Here is a 21,686-nt window from a genome sequence, read left to right as displayed (position 1 = left end):
CTTATTCATATTGACCCGTTATACTTACATCGCACAATCTCCTTGGGGTATGTGCATAGGTTCTGAGTACATGTTTTTTATGATGGTGATCCCTGACCCTTTCAGTCTGAACTGTCTGATCGATGTGTACTTGGAGCCTGATCAAAGAGCTATTGCAATTGTGGCATGTGGGTGTTCAAATGTACGATAATGCCACAAACGAGGCATTCATTATGCGGCCGGCGTTGATGTGGACTGTGAACGACCTACCCGCTTATGAGATGGCGTTTGGATGTAGAGCCGCCGGTATTATGGGTATCCAGTTTGTATGGATGACACATGGGCATTCCATTTGGAACACGGTAGGAAGGCATAGTTCCTCCTTGAGGACCCTCCCTACCGAAGGAACAAGAAAGCCTTCACAATGAATTGTGTGGAATATAAGATTGCACGTCCAATGAGAAGAACTTTCTCTGAAATCCTCGATTACACTCTGCCAAAAACTATAATTGTTTGATTATCGGTAACAAAAGCGTTATTAGGATGCATTTTGCATTCTTTCATATGATTATTCATTCTAGAAGTGTTATTTTTAGATGGATCAACAACATAAGTCCATTTACAACTTACATCTAGCTCTTGGCTTTTCCTAGCCATCAGTATAGGCAATGAAGTGGTCACAAGCCTTCGCTCTTCTACACGTTTCTTTCCTCTTTGACCGTTATAATTCTTGTGAAAGTGTGTCTGAAATCCCTTCATCCTCCAATCTCATTTCTTCTGGTTAGCTCTGCTTAGGCAAATCCAATGTTTCCTTTTTCATTTACATACACTACAAACAAACATGTAAATAAAAATTACAATGTAGGAATGCAACGCAATACACAAAGATACAAAGTATTAGATGACCAATATTCTTAATTATCAGCTCATGAAATGTATAAATTCTCATCTCAACTCTCTAAATCAAAGCAAGAAATTGCAGAAAATCAAAACAGAGATTACAGAAATCAAAATTATCATCTCAATTCCCAAGAATCTCAACTCTCAAAATCGAAGCAGCAGAATTGTTGAAGTAAATAGTAATTCAACACATTAGGCCAAATTATCTTTTTGGTCCCATAAAGAAGGCATTTTTCGTTTTTAGTTCCATAATTTTACGTGATTTTAGTTTTGGTCCTATTTTTTAAAGAAAAGTTTTCAACTTAGTCCCAAATCTCATTTACCATCAATTTTAGACAAAAGAAAGGACTTCCGTTTACTTCGGTTGTTGCATGTGAAATAGACTTTTATGACCTTTTGGAGGCAAATATTGGCGCCAAATAATGACAAGCCTCTATAAGAGTATGTGTTTCCATTGTGTTGCCACATGAAAAAAAACTTTCATTTTTCTTTTGTCATTCTATTATTTATTTGCTTGCTTGGTCGAAAAAAAAATATGTGAAATGAGCACAATAAATTGCTTTTATGGAGAGGTTGCAAAGCTACGTATTTCATGGGTAAGTAAAAATTTGGGGAGACTTTCACACAAGAACAAATACTACAAAAATCAAGCCCACTTATATACCAAATCTAGCAATTAAACTATAGAATAAATCCAGCTATTATCTTTACAAGCAGAAAAAAAATAAAGCCCTACAAGATAAAACCTTTATACATAGAAAATCAACAAATAGCATAGTTAGGGTTTCCCAACTCGATGAGATGGCTGGCCCCCAAGGACATCATTGCATATCTTTGAATATTCATTATCTTGAATTGATTTAGTGTTTTTTTTTTCAAATCAAACAAGCATACTTGAGCGTTTTGGAGAAATTGACTTACAAAATTTTTAGGGTTCATAGGGGAAAAAATGAGCAATCACTTGATCTGAGGTTGGATTTTACTTACGACTCATGTGGGGTGCACGATTGTAACTTTTCCCTCTAATAGTAACAACCACTTAATGGGATTGTTTATTTTTCCATTTAAACTTGACGGTGAATGGGGTCTGAAATTAAGTTGGAAACATTTATTTAAAAATGGGACCAGAGCGAAAATCACGTAAAGAGCGGGACTAAAAAAAAAAGGCCCTTCTTTGTGAGACGAAAAAGGTGATTAAGCCCAAATACGAAGTCACAAACATTTAACAATAACACTTCAATACTTGAATACAAAAATTTGTGGGTGGGTATTACAAATTTAAATATAAAAAGGATCAACCTCGATCCGCTTGGTGCTGCCTCTGTCTATTCTGTCTCGCTCACAGCTACCTCAGTCGCACCTCGCTTCACCATTCCGCCTTCATGGCTTCATCTATTCTCTGTAGCTCAGTCAGTCGTTCACCCGCACTCCACCGCTCGCGTCGCCGGTCTGAAAAATGAAAGTCTGAAAGTGAATGAACTTCTCTTCTCTAATATAATTATGTCACACATAAATAATGAGAGGGTATTTCTAATTGTATTAAAATTCAATAGAACTTTGTGTAATTTCCAAAAATAAATTAATTTTTTTATATGGAATTGACTGTCATTATTAAAATTTATAATTATCACTAATTTTGTGATTTCATTTATTTTATAAATAATTTCCCCAAAAAAAGGAAAGGAAATGGGTGGAGAAAGCACAAGTAGTGTTATAGAGAAATCCTGGCTACCGTAGAGTGGTATCTTCCCAAACCGTCAATAACAAACAGTATCAGGATTCATTAATGGATGAAATCCACTTACATTCGCACCGCTGTCTCTCTCCGATTCATCTTATTTGCACATACTTTTTGCACCATCAAATTCCACCCGCGATCCAGATGCTGCACTCCTCCTCCCTGCTCGCTCCTCTCATTTTATCTGCATTCGCCACCACCACCGCCGCCGCTGAAGGCACAACACCTTCACTCCCGCCTACCTGTTGTTTCCACTCCGCGATCCATCCTCCAACTACGTGTTTCAGACTCCGGGAATGGCTTCTTCGGAAGCCGATTCCCGCTTAGAGCGAGTTTTGGTACCCGCGCTTGAGAAGATCATTAAGAATGGCTCCTGGCGCAAGCATTCCAAACTTTCCGCTGAATGTAAGTCCGTTATCGAGAACCTGACGCTACACAAGCAATGCCCCATCGAGGCGCCGGCTTCCGACCAGTCCGATTCTGAGGTGTTGTCTCTCCCTGGTGTTCTCCTGGACCTGTCGCTGTATGAATCCGAGTTTTTTCTTAGCCCGCTGATCAATGCGCTCTCCGCTAATCATGTTAGAGTTGCAGAACCTGCTCTTGATGCGGTGCAGAAATTGATTGCGCATGGGTACCTACACGGCGAGGCGGACTCCAGTGAAGGCCCGGCCTCGAAACTGCTGTCCAGATTAATTGACTCTACGTGCAAATGCCATGATTTGGGGGATGAGAATGTGGAATTGTTGGTGATCAAGACGCTTCTGACCGCTGTTACCTCTTGCGCATTGCGCATTCACGGGGACTGTTTGTTGCAGGTTGTGAAGACTTGTTATCATATTTATATAATTAGTAAGAATGTGGTGAATCAGACTACTGCAAAAGCGTCGTTGGTCCAGATGCTGGTTATTGTGTTTAGAAGAATGGAGGCTGATTCATCAACTGTGCCGTTGCAGCCCATTGTCGTGGCGGAGCTGATGGAACCGCTGGAGAAGGCAGATGTTGATGGTTCAACGGCTATATTTGTTCAGGGTTTCATTACTAAGATAATGCAGGACATTGATGGGGTTTTTAGTCCTAGTACACCAAGGGGTGGGCGGGTATCAGGGGTGGCGTTGCATGATGGAGCATTTGACACTAAGGCACCGAGTGTGGAGGGCACTACTCCTGCAGATTTGTTGGACTCGACAGATAAGGATATGTTGGATGCAAAGTACTGGGAAATCAGTATGTATAAGACGGCATTGGAGGAAAGGAAAGGAGAGTTGGCGGATTGTGAGGGGGAAAGGGATGATGATTTGGAGGTTCAGATTGGGAATATGTTAAAACGAGATGCATTTTTAGTTTTTCGGGCTTTGTGTAAGCTCTCAATGAAGACTCCACCCAAAGATGCCATGGCGGAACCTCAGGTAATGAAGGGGAAAATTTTGGCCTTGGAGTTGCTCAAGATCTTGTTGGAGAATGCCGGGGCAATATTTAGGACTAGTGAAAGGTAATATATTCACCACATTGTTTTTACCTTGATTTCACTAAAGTACTTATCTTGTTATTTTTCCTGTCCAATCTATGAAATTTGAAACTTAACATTGTATGGTTTGAACATGGGGTTTTTATAAATGTATAAACTATGAACTTACAGCTTGCAAAACTATTAGGGGCACAACTGCACTGTAGTAATGTTTTCTACTATGGTTGCTTTTGGTACAGTGGGTGAGGCTATACCACATATGTGATATAAATGAAAAGAGTACTGTGTGACAACTTACAATAGACATCTTACAAACATTAAGGCAACTTATAACATATCTGAGAAAATAAGACGCATGCTTTGCCTTGTTCTTTTATAATTAGTTGATTATTTGAATCAACTTAGATCTTATGAATTTTTTGTCATACGGACTATGTGAGTAGCCAAAGCATAGTTTGTGGGATGTTGCGGTTTTCACATGTTCTACTTATAATGTTTTATCACACTGGATCTCTCGGATCTCACTTGACTGTCCCAGTGACCTCCATGGTAGGTTATGGTTAGAGATACTGAGTTGACTAGAAAAGTGGCCTCGAATGTGCCCTGCATGATTTGCGTCATTGTTTGGCAATAATGGGTACATGGAAGTATCCTTGTGTTTGAGAATTGTCAAAGCTTAGCACAAAATCAGTCTGTATAAGGGGTGCACTTAACTTTAGTACTGGGTTACTGCAAAATCCTGAGGGCCTTGTTTTGGTGCTGGTTATATGCAAAGAGTAAGATAAGCTCCATTCCTCTTTCTTGCTTGGTCACCTAGTCAACCATGACTCCACATGAGGAACATGGAGAACTGAAAAATCAATATTATTATGAACTTAGGTATAAGCTTATATCTTACTTGAATCAAATTTTAATGACTTTCTTGAACTTAGGTTGATTGACCTATAACTTACATTCAATGTTGAGGAAAGAAATAAAATTTCCATTTCCAAGTTTAAAATGTGAACCAGTGCAAATTTAAAATTCTCTATCTCGTTATATTTTTGCTCAAAAGTGAATGGACTGCAATTTCTAGCACAAAAAGCCTGTTTATGATACTCCCATCTTAGGCCTTCCATTTGACTTTCCCTAGTCGATGGCAATGTTCCTCTCCTAATGCCAAATATAGGTTGCACCTGCAGCTGAAAATAGGACAAGTTTTATGGGAAAAATAAGTTAATTTGTGTCCCAAAACTTGAAGGAAAATGCATGAGAAAAGCATATGATATAATTTCTTGGGTTGATTGTTACAATCATGTTTTTACCACGATAAGTAGTTGCTAGTAAGAGTTATACTGTGTCTCTTTGGGGTTATCTTGGACACATGTTTTTCCCTATGAGGAGTTGCTGATAGAACTTGCACGGTTCTCCAGTACTTCTAAATTACCTCACCTGCTATCTTTCCACCCATGCGGAGAAGCTGCGTCCTTGCTGTTCCTTTCGCTTTATGCTTGTTTGCTTAGTAGGCATGATTTTTTATTCCATTCTGTTGGTGACTTGCTTTCTCGTTGCTAACTTTCATTTTTCCGTACTTTAATTTTATTTGTCTCTTTTGCAGATTTTGATTGATAACTTTATCTTCAATGTCAAAAGACATTCTGTGTGTGACATATTGATATTTGACCACCCATTTCTTTCATTCATTCATTTCCTTTTCTTGTTGGTAATTTAAATTGCCAGTTATTCTTTCTTTGCTATTAATCATTGTCGCTCTGTTTTGTTCTTTAACAGATTTTTAGATGCTATAAAGCAGTACTTGTGTCTGTCGCTGTTGAAGAACAGTGCCTCAACCCTTATGATTATTTTCCAGCTTTCTTGCTCAATATTTATAAGTTTGGTCTCACGATTTAGAGCTGGACTGAAGGCAGAAATTGGAGTGTTTTTCCCTATGATTGTTCTCAGAGTATTAGAAAATGTCTCACAACCAAATTTTCAGCAAAAGATGACAGTTCTTCGATTTCTGGAAAAGCTATGTGATGATTCACAGATCCTCATAGACATATTCCTTAACTATGATTGTGATGTTAATGCTTCAAACATATTTGAGAGGTATAATTTTCTCGTCAGTTTCACAATTTTTCATTTTTTATGTTGCGATAATGTCTTTACATACTTGTTTTTTTGAGTTCTTTACTTTGTTTGCAGCAAGGGTTTAGTATCTCTACTTCCTTTGGCATTTAGGTAGCCCGCAGTTAGTCTTAAGGAATCTAAAGTTTTTGACTTTTCACTTATTCTGATTTCAGGATGGTGAATGGACTACTTAAAACTGCTCAAGGTGTTCCACCTGGTCTTTCGACTACGCTTCAGCCTCCTCAAGATGGTACCATGAAGCTAGAAGCTCTAAGATGCTTGGTTGCAATTTTGAAGTGCATGGGTGACTGGATGAAAAAACAATTGCGAATTCCAGATTCTCATTCGAAGAAATTTGAAGTTATGGACAACAGTTCTGATCCTGGAAGTGTCCATCTGGTGAATGGCAATGGAGATGATCCAACAGAAGCATCATATACTCACCCTGAAGCAAGTGAAGTTTCTGATATTTCAAAAATTGAGCAGCGTCGTGCTTATAAACTTGAACTTCAGGTGCAATTAAGTTAAATTTGCTTGATTACTGTGATAAATAGTTGTAAATTCTGAGTATATAGTGTCTCACTTATGGAACACAATATATTATATATTACAGGAAGGTATCTCTCTTTTTAATCGTAAACCCAAGAAAGGTATTGAATTCCTGATAAATGCAAATAAGGTGGGGGACTCGCCTGAAGAGATAGCAGCTTTCCTTAAAAATACATCTGGTTTGAATAAAACTCTGATTGGTGACTATTTGGGTGAAATGGAAGATTTGCCGTTGAAAGTAATGCATGCATATGTTGATTCCTTTGATTTTGAAGACATGGAATTTGATGACGCGATCAGAAAGTTACTAGAGGGCTTTAGACTGCCAGGTGAGGCACAGAAGATTGATCGTATTATGGAAAAGTTTGCTGAACGCTACTGCAAATGTAATCCAGAGGACTTTATAAGTGCTGACACAGCTTATGTGCTTGCCTACTCCGTAATAATGCTGAACACTGATGCTCATAACCCTATGGTGAAGAACAAGGTATCATTGTACACTTTTAACACTGTTCAGGGACTTCTGGGGCAGAGATCTGCTCTATTCTCATTTCTTATAATTTTTGACTTATTGTGCAGATGTCAGCTGAGGATTTTATAAGGAACAATCAGGGAATTGATGATGGGAAAGATCTACCAGAGGAGTACATGAGATCATTGTTTGAGCGAATTACAAAAAACGAGATTAAAATGAAAGAAGATAATTTCTCCATCCAGCAGAAGCAGTCTGTGAACTCAAACAGAGTTTTAGGCTTAGATAGTATACTCAATATTGTAATACGCAAACCAGGTGGTGACAATATGGAGACCGGTGATGACCTCATGAAACATATGCAGGAACAATTCAAAGAAAAGGCTCGCAAATCTGAGTAAGGTCTACTATGTAATTTTCTCGGTGATAGGCTAGGGACTAGACCTCATGTTGGTGGCAACAGCATGCTTTTCTCCTTATTTCCAGTCTCTCTTCTTTCCTTATGTGTCCTAGTTGAACATTTTAGGTTATTCACACTTAGACGCCTTTGAAAATGCGAAATTACACTTTTTCCCAAAAAAGTTTCAAATCTACATTTACACCCCCTCCAAAATTCTCCACTCACCCCCTTCTGTTGGTTTTGAACAGAAAATGCTGACGTCAAGCAAAAAAAATATAAATTCCAATTTTACCCTCATTCAATATTTCCCTAGTAATGTTTTTATACTTGTAGGTGGTAAATTTAATATATATAAAGTCAAAACGGGGTAATTGTAATAAAATATTATTCCCGAATTATAGCAATTGGAAACAAAGTTGCCATTGATAAATGGAAAATCTTTTTGGTGCTTTTTTTAATTCCGTTATAATGGGTGTTGCAAAAATTATTGTTGCATCTATTTCATGAAAATGTCTTGTTCAAGTACTTCAAGAAATAGATGCAACAATGGTGTACACGTCACCCCATATATAGGAAGTAACAAAAGTACAAAAAAATGACTAGTTTTTGCCATTCGTAAACAGCTACTTTTTAGCCAATGACTATAATATGAGAATAATATTTTATCCCCTTTACAAGTATATAAATTAGGAGAATATTGAATGAGTGGTAAATTTGGACGTATGTAACTTTTTTTCTTGACATCAGCACTTTTTGTCGGAAGGGGTGACAGGGGTTGTAAGTGTAATTTTGAAACTTTCGTGGAGAAAGTGTTATTTCGTAGTTTTAGAGGGGGTCTAAGTGTAATTAACCCATCTTTATTTGGAGGCTTAGCTTGGAAACCTCTCATGCATAGTCATTTGACAAATAAAAGATTACTTCAAAAAAGATGAAGTAGGAAAATGATGCTTATAAGAATTGAGTAATACTGGTTTTGTCAGAACAAAAAAACTCATGATAGCTTTTCTTGTTGTTGATTGGATGAACGGCGATTTCTATCATTCTAAGATAACGCCAATTCAGATACCGTTTTGATGTTCTACTTGCATTGGGAAATTGTAGGTCAATTTATTACCCTGCAACAGATGTTGTGATCCTCAAATTCATGATTGAGGCATGTTGGGCTCCCATGCTTGCTGCTTTCAGTCTCCTTCTTGACCAGAGTGATGATGAAGTAATAATAGCTCTATGCCTGGAAGGTTTTCGTAATGCAGTCCATGTTACAGCAACAATGTCCATGAAAACTCACAGAGATGCTTTTGTTACATCACTGGCAAAATTTACTTCCCTCCACTCACCTGGAGATATAAGACAAAAAAGCATTGATGCAATCAAGGTTGGTAGTTACCTATTATCTGCGAATTATGGATTCTATAACAATCTAATAATGGTCTTCATGAATTTTGTGATACAAATAGAAGTTGCAGCTACACTTTTTCTGCAATTAATATAATCTAGTTGTATGTATGTGTTAAACCCCCCACCCCACCGCCACCCCCAATTATGCCACATCTAATGCCAATTAGTATAAATTCCGGTCATTTCCTCAACTATTGATTGAACAAATGCCTTCTTCCATGTTCATTTAAGGATCCAGATAACACAATAGTGGTATCGATATAATCTGCCTTTCTTGTATGTGGTGAAATACCTTTGTAGAATGAGTTCCTAGTGTTTGCTCTCAGCTCTAGTATGTTTAATTAATTACGAAGTCTTTATGCTCATAACCTTACGATGGTTATTTTCCACTCCGCCTTGCCCCCTCCTAATATACCGTTGTTTTCCCCTTTCTTCTAGGCTAGGTGTGCATGCATGCACCCACGTAAGTGAGAGATGCTACATGATCACCAAATTGACCCCCTACTTCCTGTACTACATCACTCCCCTTTGGTTAGAGCTGTGTGCATATGTTTATAATGTGACAATTGTCACCCAGCACCTCTATCTTTTCATGTCTATTGAGTATTGATGTCAACCTTACTATTGATAACACTATGCTTACTAGTTAGTTATTTGTCACTTTTGACTATGTCTGTATGTACTCAGTAACTGTTGAACATATTCCTCTGAACTGAATGCTTGGTGAAGAAGTTGGTAAAATATGGTCTGATGCTGGTGCTAACCCGAGTTTAAGTAAAACATGTGTAAAGTACACGGGGATCTGGATTATCTGCAGACTAAAATGTTTTTATGTTTATGGAAAAAGTGACAGTCTTGCTTGTGGTTAAAATGAAATGATTGAAAGCTAGGGAAATTACTTGACTTTTTTTTTTCAAGAAATTTGAACAATTCTGATTTGTTGCTTTATGTCCACAACAGGTTATAGTTACAATAGCAGATGAGAATGGGAATTACTTGCAGGAGGCATGGGAGCACATCTTAACATGTATTTCACGGTTTGAACATTTGCATATGTTGCATGACGGTGCTCCACTTGATGCAGCTTTCCCTTCAATTTCTCAGAATGAACTCGACAAATCTAAACATGCCAAATCAAATTCTCTTCCTGTTCTAAGAAGGAAGGGGCCTGGTAAGATTCAGAATGCAGCTTCGGCTGTGAGGAGAGGTTCATATGATAGTGCTGATATTGGTGGTAATATGGCTGCTGGAGTTACATCTGAACAGATTAATAACTTGTTCTCTAACTTAAACATTTTGGAACAAGTTGGTGAAATGGACGACATATTCATAAGGAGCCAAAACCTAAACAGTGAGGCAATAGTTGATTTTTTCAAGGCACTTTGTAAGGTATCTATGGATGAACTGCGATCAACATCTAATCCACGGACTTTCAGTAGTGCAAAGATAATTGAGATAGCGTATGTATTGCTACCTTTTGCGTTTCACTCTTTTCATGATTGTTTTGCAAAACTCTGTGATCACTTTTAACTTTTTCCTTTGATATCGGGTAAGTTATATTTAATATGTTTTCATTCTTAACAGGCACCAAAACATGAGTCGTATTAGGCTTGTCTGGTCAAAAATTTGGGAAGTTCTCTCTGATTTCTTTGTGACCATTGGCTGTTCAGAAAACCTTTCAATTGCAATTTTTGGAATTGACTCTTTACGCCAATTATCAATGAAATTCTTGGAGAGGGAAGAATTGGCTAACTATAACTTTCAGAATGAGGTTATGAAGCCTTTTGTAATTGTGATGCGCAAGAGTGGTGCTGTTGAAATTAGAGAATTGATTATCAGATGTGTTTCTCAGATGGTGTTATCTCGTGTCAATAATGTCAAGTCAGGATGGAAGAGCATGTTCATGGTAATACTCTACACAAATAGTCTGCTAATTCATTCATTGAATTAATATTGCTTGTATGAATGTTTCATTGGTGAACCATAGCTTGAAGTATTCAATAGTATCTTCTGATGTCTCCAAACTTGCAGGTCTTCACGACAGCAGCTTATGATGACCATAAGAACATTGTCCTCCTGGCCTTTGAAATAATTGAGAAGATTGTGCGGGACTATTTCCCCTACATCACGGAAACTGAGACCACCACGTTCACAGACTGCGTAAATTGTCTTATTGCATTCTCCAATAGCAGATTCAATAAGGATATTAGTCTTAATGCCATCCAGTTTCTCCGTTTTTGTGCTGCAAAACTTGCAGAAGGAGACCTAGGCAAGGGAACTTCTGGAAAGGTTCCAGCTTCACCTTATAAAGGCAGGGGGACTTTTGGGGAGATTGTTCCATCTTCACCTTACAAAGGCAAGGGAATTTCTGGAGAGGTTGTTCCATCTTCACCTTATAAAGGCAAGGGAACTTTTGGAGAGGTGGTTCCATCTTCACCTTATAAAGGCAGGGGGGAGGTTATTCCATCTTCACCTTATAAAGGAAAAGATAAAAAGTTTGACATTTGGGAACCCAACGATAAGGTGGATCATCTCTATTTGTGGTTTCCTCTGTTGGCAGGTAAACTCAAAACCTTCTACTGCTCCCTTTGTGTGTGTAAAGCAATACTCATTTTGACCTTGTAGATGTTAGAATTGCGAGCATCTTATTTATGAAATATACAAGTCATGCGGTGTCTGCGCTTGTTGCTATATAATAAGTACATGAAATACGTCAAACTTGTGCTCAGAATTGAAGATGCCTTTTATTTCTTGCATATTCCTCTCAATCATCTTTTCCTCATATTGCTACTCAAAGTGCTTGTACCTGCTGAATGAATCACTAGTAAGGTGAAAACTTATGTTTCACTGCAAAAGGTAATGCAGGTATCATAGATTACGGTTAAGGCAATGTTCCTTGTCATTAAAAAAACTGAGTTTAGCAGATCTGTCTATGGTCTATGATTTGAGGTATGAGTTCTCTTGTGGAAGCACAATTTTAGGTCAGAACATCTTCTGTAGGATTATTGCATGGTGAAATGCATTAAGGTTAATTTAGTGATGCTTTTATGTTTCTTGAAACTTGATCTGTTTCAAGGTTTTGAGTTGCCTGATATTTTCTCCTTCATCCAAAAGTTTAATGCAAGTTAAACAAAGTAATGTTTCAAATGTGCTTACTCTTCCTGTCCTTGTCCTCCTTCCTCCCATCAGGTTTATCTGAACTGAGCTTTGACCCAAGGCCTGAGATCAGGCAGAGTGCTTTACAAGTACTCTTTGATACTTTGACCAACTATGGCCAACACTTTTCGCTGCCCTTGTGGGAAAAGGTGTTTGAATCCGTCCTATTTAGAATCTTTGATGATGCTCGGCGTGCTATTGATCCATCTAGTGATAACTCCCCAAGGCACGTGGCTATGAGCAACATGGAGGAACTTGACCAAGATGCATGGCTTTATGAGATATGCACATTGGTTCTGCAACTGGTGGTAGATCTTTTTGTTAACTTTTATGACACTGTGAATCCCGTTCTGAAGAAAGTGCTAATGTTATTGGTTAGCTTTATTAAATGTCCTCATCAAAACCTAGCTGGTATTGGTATTACTGCTTTTGTTCGTTTGATGAGCACTGTTGGGCAACTGTTTTGTGAGGACAAGTGGCTTGAGGTGGTTTCGTCTCTTAAAGAAGCTGCCAAGGCAACCCATCCTGATTTTTCTTTTGTGCATAATGAAGATGATGAAACCTGGGCCCGTGATGAAGATCTGGAAAGAAACAGTGGTGATGAATCTTCTGAGACAATTACTTCCAATGATGATTCGGATAACTTGAGGAGACATCGTCTATATGCAGCTATATCAGGTGTTAAGTCTCAAGCTTCTATTCAGCTATTACTAATACAGGTGTGTAAGATTACTTTAAAAGTTGTTATTGTTGTCTTTTCCCTGTTGGTAACTTTTTCAAACTAGTGATCGTACATTGTAAGTTTTCTGCCTATTTCTTCCCTTACATTGTCTGAAAAGTAATGGTAGTACCAAGCTTTTATTTGAGAACCCAGTCATGTTAGGAGGTAGAAAAGAAAACATCAAAGAGGTGTTGATTGTTTTATGTTTTCTTGTGTCCTCGGCAAATATGGTAAACTGCTGCTTGCTTAAAGAGGGCTACCAATCTAATGTAATAGTGAAGTTTTTGTTTCTTTAAATAAGTTAAATATCATGGCATATGTTGTTAGCTAACAATAGCTATCTTTGCAATATGTCAGGCTATCATGGAGATCTATGACATGCATAGAGCTCAACTATGTGCGAAAAACACTGTTATCCTCTTTGAAGCGGTTCATTCTGTTGCATTTCATGCTCACAAGATAAATAGTGATGTCTCATTACGTCAAAAGCTGCAAGAACTTGGATCCTTGACACAAATGCAGGATCCTCCTCTACTTAGGCTCGAGAATGAATCTTTCCAAATTTGCCTCACATTTCTACAGAATCTTGTCCTTGATAGGCCTCCTAGTTATGAAGAGTCAGAAGTGGAGTCTTACCTTGTCAACCTCTGCCAGGAGGTCTTGCAATCCTACATCGGAGTTGCATGCTCAGTGCAGATGCCTGGTTCATCCCTTGACAGACAGCGCCTAAGGATGATACCTTTAGGTTCTGGAAGAAGGAGAGAATTGACTACACGAGCACCACTGGTTGTTGCAGCTCTACATACTATATGTTGCTTAGAAGATTCTTCGCTTCAGAAATACCTGTCTGGCTTTTTTCCTCTGCTTGCGCATTTGATAAGTTGTGAGCACGGGTCAAATGAGGTTCAACTCGCATTAAGTGACATGCTTAGCTCATCAGTAGGTCCAGTTTTGCAGCGATCGTGTTGATCTGACCTGCATTCTTTTGGAGATGTATGATAATTTTATCAAAAAATTCAAATTTTCCTAGAGTAATTGTTTTGGAAGTGTAGGAGTGTAGTGTATGAAAAATTGGAACAGTTTCCTATCGCCAAGTGCTCTGGAGACCATAGAACTTAACTTGGGGTTCCATTAGGATGTCCAGTTACCAGGAGCCCGGCAGTGTACAGAATATTTTGTATGAGAAAAAATTGTCCATTTGGCAATATACTTGGAGTTTCTACTATTTTGTTGTTAAGTTCCTGCAGGGTAGCATACATTCACGATAACCCGTTTGATTTTGTGACTGAACAAGCATAGTCCGATGCACATCAACAGGAGGTAAGTTTATTCATCCTCGCCTACAATTTTCTTGAGCCCTAATCCCCAACTCCTTATATGCCCTGTCCATTTTTTTCTGTAGTTAAATTTGTACCTGGCTTTCTTCCTAAAATAGTCTTCTTTGTAATATGGGGGCTGATACATGTTCCTCGCCCACGTGCCCCCACACCTAACATGAAAAGAAACCAAACATCCAAAATTTGTTTCCTTTCCAGGTTTGACTGCCAATCCTCCCCTTTGTGTGTGCAATGGTAGTCAATTTGATCTTGTGTAGTACACATTTGGGATTGCCTAGCATCTTAATATGCTATACAACTCTCGCATTGTCTTTCTTGTTGCAACATATATGCAGCTAGCATAAAACCTGTACAAATACGTAGAGAATACAATTACTTTGGTGTTCCAAGTTGAAGGTGTGTTTTACTTCTTGCATGCTCTGCTCAGTGATCTTCCTTTCCTTTTTCGTGCTCCTCAAAAATGTTTCTACCTAAACACTTGCCTCTTCCGCAGCTAAAGTGAAAGCTTATGGTTGCAGTGAAAACGACAGTGTAGGTCTTAAAGGATTATGGCTACAGCCATGTTGCTTGTCGTTGAAAAGAACTAAGTTTAGTATATCTATGTTTATAGTCATTGCAATCTGAGACATGCATTCTCAAGTGGAAGCACAATTTGAACCGGAACATTTTCTGCAGAATTGTTGCACGGGAAAATGCATTAAGGCCTAACACATGGTGATGCTTCCTTGACTATGAAACGTGGTATCATTTCAATGTTTTGATGAAATGATCGATGTGAAAATATATTGTTGTTGGCTGGGTCGGTTCAGGTCAGGTCAGGCCAGGTCAAGGGCATTATTGTCGGTCGGTTGGGTTGGATCAGGTCACGTCAGGTCGGCCGACTACATGTTTGTTTATAAAAGGGGTTCTAGGTAGGCCAAGTTTTTATACCTAACCCTCATTATTGGGTATTGTAGGTAGTTAGCCCAGTCCTAAATCTCTCAGGACAAGGTGAGTGAGGCTAAGGCAATATGTAGCCCATGGACAACATTTATAGTTGCTATACTACCACCTACATCAATTATGATCAATATATATCTTCAAAAGAGGGTCAATGTTATATTTCCTGACAAAAATATATATGAGAAGTAATTCGTTCAAGAATAATTCATTATACATCTTAATTAAGATAATTATGATAGTTACTTAGTTTAATCTAAAGAAATAACTAAAATATTGGAAAAATATGAAGAAACTGAAAAAAATATATATATATATATATAATGGGATCCTCGCATTTTAATTAGTGATTTTCTTAATCAACAAACAGAGAAAATCTGCACCGATGTTTGGTTCCTTGTTTACTCCTAAACTATATATATATATATTATCAAGATTAGAAACCAATAAGACAGTCGAGAACAATATGATAGTCTAGAGAAAGCTCATAAAGACGAGGAGATTGTTCCCAGAAATTAAGAATTGTATGTTAAGAAAAAAGGGTGGTTGTCTTCAGTATACAATAGTTAATCTTTGTCATAAGTAGCTTACATCTTTTCCGAACACAGCCCCAACATAATAAATCTAAAACTATAATATAAAATAAAGATGAAAGTACAATTCCAGCATGAGCATCAGGGCAGGCTGCTAATTAAGTTATAATTATCACTCTTCTTTAGTTGCCTTCTCCTTCCCCCCCCCCCCCCCCCCCCTATTATGTCTCCAACTGTACCCCCCCTAATTATGTCTCCAACTGTATGGAATGCAATCCCCTCTCTCTCTTTCTCTCTCTTCTATATATGTCTATCTATCTATCTATATATATTGATGTGTACAATTCAAAATAACTTGATCCAGAAAGAGTTTATGGAGTCAATCTTAGCCCATCAATCTAAGAAGAAGGTAGTATACCCAAATGTCCATGGACCACTCAAGAAGGAGACCTGGTAAAACACTTTTCAAACCACAGGCCCACATTTAAGGCCCAATTAAAATAGCCCAGGAGAAAGAAGGCATCTCCAACATCCAGAACTCATGAACTTAGAGGGATTCCCCACAGAACAGGAGTCCTCATATGCAAGAAGTCCTCCCCAAGCAAAGACGTGTTGTTGTGAAATGATCAATTGGAGATAAGATCAAATCAAACCTTATCTACACTTATTTTGATCTCTTTCTCCTAAGATAAAGGTGGTGTGCAGGGTCCAAGCAGAGGGGGACGCCCCCTCTATATATAGGCTCAGTCCCCCAAACGGGGACACCTTCTAGAATCTGGGAAATTGCTCTCTATCCTTGCTTTTGTTATCGAATTGCACTCTGATCATAATTTTTTCTATGAATTTCTTAATCATATCTCGATTTCTCATTACAATTTATTTTTTACGATTATTTATTTCTAAATTCGAGACTAACTTGAGCGTCAGAGTGCTAAATTTGCAGGTTTTGTTTTTTAAATTCTTTTGCTTGATCAGCCCATGTCCATCACAAGGTCTAAATTCGTTAGATCCGTGCTAAAATCGCATACATCAAATGGCGTCGTCTGTAGAAAACTTGAGTTAAAGACATGAGTTACCCGACAAACAAAATAAAGGCTGTGGAGACACCCAACAACTATCAGACTTTGTAGGTCATCACAGGAACTTTTCCAACCCTGTTTAGTGGAGGATCTGTCCCAGCACTCCCTGCACCAATGCCACCCTCCAGAGCGGTGGATCCTGTGGTCGACCCCTCGAGATGAAGTACCTCCTCGGATACCACTTTAGGAGAGAGTTCTCCAGCCTTTGTTTGGCATAATCTAGCAAGTAGTCGCGGTAGCCATTCGGGAGCAGATGGCGGTGCTTGTTCCTGCCCGCACAACTCTTGTACTAGAGCTGGCGTTCCTGAAGAAGGAATAGAAGGAGGCGTAACTGAAGGAGACGCCCCCGTATCCAGGCCCCAAATGATTGATAGACAAGAGCCCCCTCTAGCAGCCCTTCAGGAGGTCCCTCAATAATGGCTGGCACAATTGGAATGCCTGCAGAAGGGTCTCCAAGACGTCCAGCACCAGATTGCAGGGGCCTTCGAAGACGAGCAACAAGGTGTAGCCTTCGCGGATGCAGTGATGGTGGACGAACTTCCAGCAAAATGCCGCACTCCTGCTATTGCTGAATATGATGGGACGATTGATCCTCAAGAGCATGTCTCACGTTTTGTGAATGCAACTTTTTTCATATGTACATGGATGAAATCAAATGTCGCGTTTTTGTTACCACCTCCGCTAGGGCCGCACAACAATGGTTCAAGCAGTTACCCACGGGAGCGATAGGATGTTTCAAAGAGTTTCGATCTCTCTTTTTGCACCAATTCGCTAGCAGTTGGAAGCTTCAGAAGACGGTGCTTAGTCTTTTTGCCATACGTCAAAAAGACAATGAACCTTTGAAGGAGTACTCGCAAAGATTCAATGCTGCTGCATTGGAGGCGCCCTCCACCACTCAAGAAGTGAAGGTCAGTGCTTTCTCCAGCCTTTGTTTGGCACAATCTAGCAGGTAGTCGCGATAGCCATTTAGGAACAGATGGCGGTGCTTGTTCCTACCCGCACAACTCTTGTACTAGAGCTGGCGTTCTTGAAGAAAGAATAAAAGGAGGTGTAACTGAAGGAGATGCCCCCGTATCCAAGCCCCAAATGATTGATACCCCTCTAGGGCCCTTCAGGAGGTCCCTCAACAATGGCTGGCACAATTGGATTGCCAGCAGAAGGGTCTCCAAGACGTCCAGTACCAGATTGTAGGGGCCCTTGAAGACGAGCAATAAGGTGTAGCCTTCGCGGATGCAGTGATGGCGGACGAACTTCCAGCAAATTGCCGCACTCCAGCTATTGCTGAATATGATGGGACGACTGATCCTCAAGAGCATCTCTCACGTTTTGTGAATGCAACTTTTTTCATATGTACATGGATGAGATCAAATGCCACGTTTTTGTTACCATCTTCGCTAGGGCCGCACAACAATGATTCGATCAGTTACCACGGGAGCGATAGGAAGTTTTCAAGAGTTTCTATCTCTCTTTTTGCACCAATTTGCTAGCAGTTGGAAGTTTCAGAAGACGGTGCTTAGTCTTTTTGCCATACGTCAAAAAGACAATGAACCTTTGAAGGAGTACTCGCAAAGATTCAATGTTGCTGCGTTGGAGGCGCCTTCCACCACTCAAAAAGTGGAGGTCAGTGCTTTCTCACAAGGACTTTTGGACGGGGACTTCTTCAAGTCCCTGGCCAAGAAGCCCAACTCCAAGTTTGACACCCTTTTAGCTCGTGCTGCAAAATATGTCAACATGAAAGATGCCCAAGCTACTAATAAGGAGAGTTGCAGAGACAAAAAGAAAAGAAATGAAGGAGGAGACCTCCTCCGAGAAGCCCCAAACTGATTTTTGGGATAAGAAGCCATCCTTCCAAAGGGTAAATGTAGTGTACACCCCCCGTGACGGTACCTATCACTCAAGCTCTTAAGGCGGTTGAAGAAAAGACCTACTAACTTGTCCCAACGCCTTAAGTCTGAAAAATTCTGTGTTTTTACAATGCCTATGGTCGTATCACTAAAGAGTGTCGGCATCTAAAGAATGAGATTGACAGACTTATTCAAATGGATATTTGCATGAATATGTTTGTTGGAAGAAAACTCAAGGAATAGGGCTGTATCGAAAGTCGAAAACAAACAAGGCAAATGAATTAAAAATTTCTAGTCCTGAATCTATCCTAAGAGAAGAGCACAAAAATGCATTTGGGGGGAGGGTTGAGGCTAATGACCCTCCCCGTAAAGGAGTTGTACGAATGATTGCAGGAGGTCCACGTGGAAGAGACTCCCACCATGCTAGAAAGGCTCAAGTAAGGGAGGCGCACGACATAACCATAAAAAAATATAAGGGATGTTAGGGCGATGGAGGGCACCCCCTCATCCAGTTTAGAAGGATCATGTCCTAAAAATTCTCATAATGACGCTCTAGTGATCACGACATTATTGGCAAATTATGAAGTAGGGCGAACCTTCATAGATTCGGAAGTTTTGAGGATATATTATTTAGAGAGGCGTATGATCAGATGTAGTTAGGGGACACCCCCTTTGAATAGATGAACACCTCCCTGTACGATTTCGCAAGAGAAGTAGTTCACCTTTGGGGCATGGTTTCACTCTCAGTGACTCTAGGTACTGGAACTACTTGAAAGACTGTCTGTTAAAATTTTTAGTGGTGGATACACCCTCAGGTTACAACGTCATCTTGGGGAGACCCACCCTCAACGGTTTCCAAATGGTGATTTCCACCTATCGTATGACGATCAAGTCTCCTATATCTAGTGGCGTAGGAGAAGTACAAGGATTCCCCCTCTAATCTCGCTAATGTTACATGAAAGCTGTACACAGGCTAGAAAAGAAAACAAGGATGAAGCACTTAAGGAGGCACCCCCGAGCAAGCAAGGGAAGGAGGTTGTAGAAAATAGGGAAAGTGAGGGGACGTCCCCTAAGGTTTAGGAAGCTGAAAAATTAATGAATGTTGAACTCGTACTCGGAGATCAAGAGAAAATTACACAAATTGATTCCCAGATGGAGGATGCAGTACGTGAAGAAGTAATTCAATGTTTACGTCGTAATGTATACATCTTTGCATCGACCTCTCAAGACTTAGAAGCGATCGATCCTAATGTCATTACCCATCACCTCAATATAGATCCCAACATCGCGCTGGTGAAACAAAAGAAGAGATACCTCGGACCTGAAAAAGATAAGATAATCCAACTCGAAGTTGACAAATTATTGGCAGAAGGACACTTCGAAGAAACAAAATTCCTTGAATGGCTATCCAATGTCGTATTGAAACCGAAGCCCCCGAAAAAATGGAGAATGTGTATTCACTTCAGGGACCTCAACTAAGCGTGCCGTAAGGATTTCTATCCTTTATCACGAATTGATCGACTAGTGAATTCCACATCAGGGTGTGGATTGTTAAGCATGATGGACGCATCTCAAGGATATCATCAAATAATCTAGCTCATGAAGATCGTAAAAGAGTCAGTTTCATTACTTTTGTTGGAATATCTTGTTAAGTGGCCATGTCGTTTGGCCTAAAGAATGCAGGGGCCACCTACCAACGTTTGGTGGATAAAGTATTTCGCCCACAATTTGAAAAGAACGTTGAGGTGTATGTGGACGATATGCTAGCAAAGAGCAAGCAGACCAAGGACCATGTTGCTGGCTTAGAGGAAACATTCTTTGTTCTGAGGAACTATCGATTAAAGCTCAATCCTAAAAAATGCGCATTCGGAGTAAAAAGGGGATGTTACCTGGGGCTTATGGTCACCCAAAGAGGAACCAAAGCCAACCCCCCTCAAGATTAAAGTCATTTTAGACATTAAGGCACCTTCCAGTGTTAATGAAGTACAAAGACTGACAGGGAAGGTGGGAACACCCAACTGTTTTCTCTCTAAGTTAGCAGAGAAAAGTTTGCCCTTTTTTAAAGTATTACGAAGCTGAAAAACTTTGAAATGGACCTCGCATGTCAATAAGCTTTTGAGAAACTTAAGCGGTATTTAGTGGGCTCCCCCTATGGTAAAATCCTTCTTGGGGATACCCTCTATGTATACTTATCAGCCACCCCCCAAGCCATCAGCTCCATTCTCATTTGTGAAGATAATGAAAAACAAATGCCGATTTACTCAACAGAGCGGAACGATGTTGCACTCTTATTGAGAAAATGACCCTTGCACTTGTCATTACAGCTAGAAGATTGCGTTCCTATTTTCTCTCACATCCTATTATAGTAAAGACAGACTTGCCTGTGAAGCAAACTCTAGGCAAGTCAGGTATATCAGGACGATTAGTGAAATGAGTAGTAGAGTTAAGTGACTATGACATTTAATACTTACCCCAGACAACCATCAAGTCTTAGGATTTAACCGATTTTGTCTCTAAGACAATGGGGACTTCTGTAGAAGACACCCCTTAAGCCGAGAAATGGCTATTACATATATAGATCATCCATAATTCAAGGTAGAGGTGCAGCGATAGTCATTACTTTACCCCTCCCTGGCGATAGGTGGGAGGCAGCAACAATCAAGGCTCGAGCTACCTACTTCCTACTACAAGGAGGGGTCCTCTACAAGAAATCCTTCACACAACCCTTACTCTGATGTTTATCGTATCAAGATCGAATACATATTCTTAAAGAAATACATAGTAGTTGCTGTGGAGCGCATGTAGGAACATAGATCACCGCTAAAAAAGCATTGAAGGTTATGTTTCGTGGCCCTCCATGAAACAAGACACAATACAATTAGTAAGCAAATGCGAGAAGTGCTAGAAGCACTCCTCTCTCATACATAAAGCCCTGGAGCCCCTCACAACTATGCTGTCACCTTGTCTCTTCACACAATGGGGGATGGATATTGTGGAGCCTTACTTCCTAGCTCCCTATCAAAGAAAATTTTTCCTAGCAGACATCGACTACTTCACCAAATGGGTA

General features: G+C 39.6%; 1 protein-coding gene across 2 annotated transcripts; it reads left to right on the top strand.

The window, feature by feature from the left end:
- Positions 2,604 to 14,112, top strand: LOC105173217 (brefeldin A-inhibited guanine nucleotide-exchange protein 2). Of its 2 annotated transcripts, XM_011094894.2 has the most exons (11): positions 2,604 to 4,106; positions 5,853 to 6,170; positions 6,365 to 6,704; positions 6,805 to 7,227; positions 7,320 to 7,609; positions 8,714 to 8,987; positions 9,971 to 10,470; positions 10,595 to 10,916; positions 11,042 to 11,570; positions 12,200 to 12,885; positions 13,245 to 14,112. In XM_011094894.2, exons 1-11 carry the CDS (start codon positions 2,914 to 2,916, stop codon positions 13,854 to 13,856), a joined length of 5,487 nt encoding a protein of 1,828 aa, XP_011093196.1. In that variant the 5' UTR covers positions 2,604 to 2,913; the 3' UTR covers positions 13,857 to 14,112. The 2 variants fall into 2 exon arrangements, with proteins under 2 accessions (XP_011093196.1, XP_020553453.1); XM_020697794.1 differs by lacking the exon at positions 5,853 to 6,170.

The sequence above is a fragment of the Sesamum indicum genome, linkage group LG11 (genome assembly GCF_000512975.1).
Source record: "Sesamum indicum cultivar Zhongzhi No. 13 linkage group LG11, S_indicum_v1.0, whole genome shotgun sequence".
Lineage (NCBI taxonomy): Eukaryota > Viridiplantae > Streptophyta > Magnoliopsida > Lamiales > Pedaliaceae > Sesamum > Sesamum indicum.
Note: the sequence above shows the minus strand (reverse complement) of the source record. Positions and strands in the feature narration are given on the sequence as shown.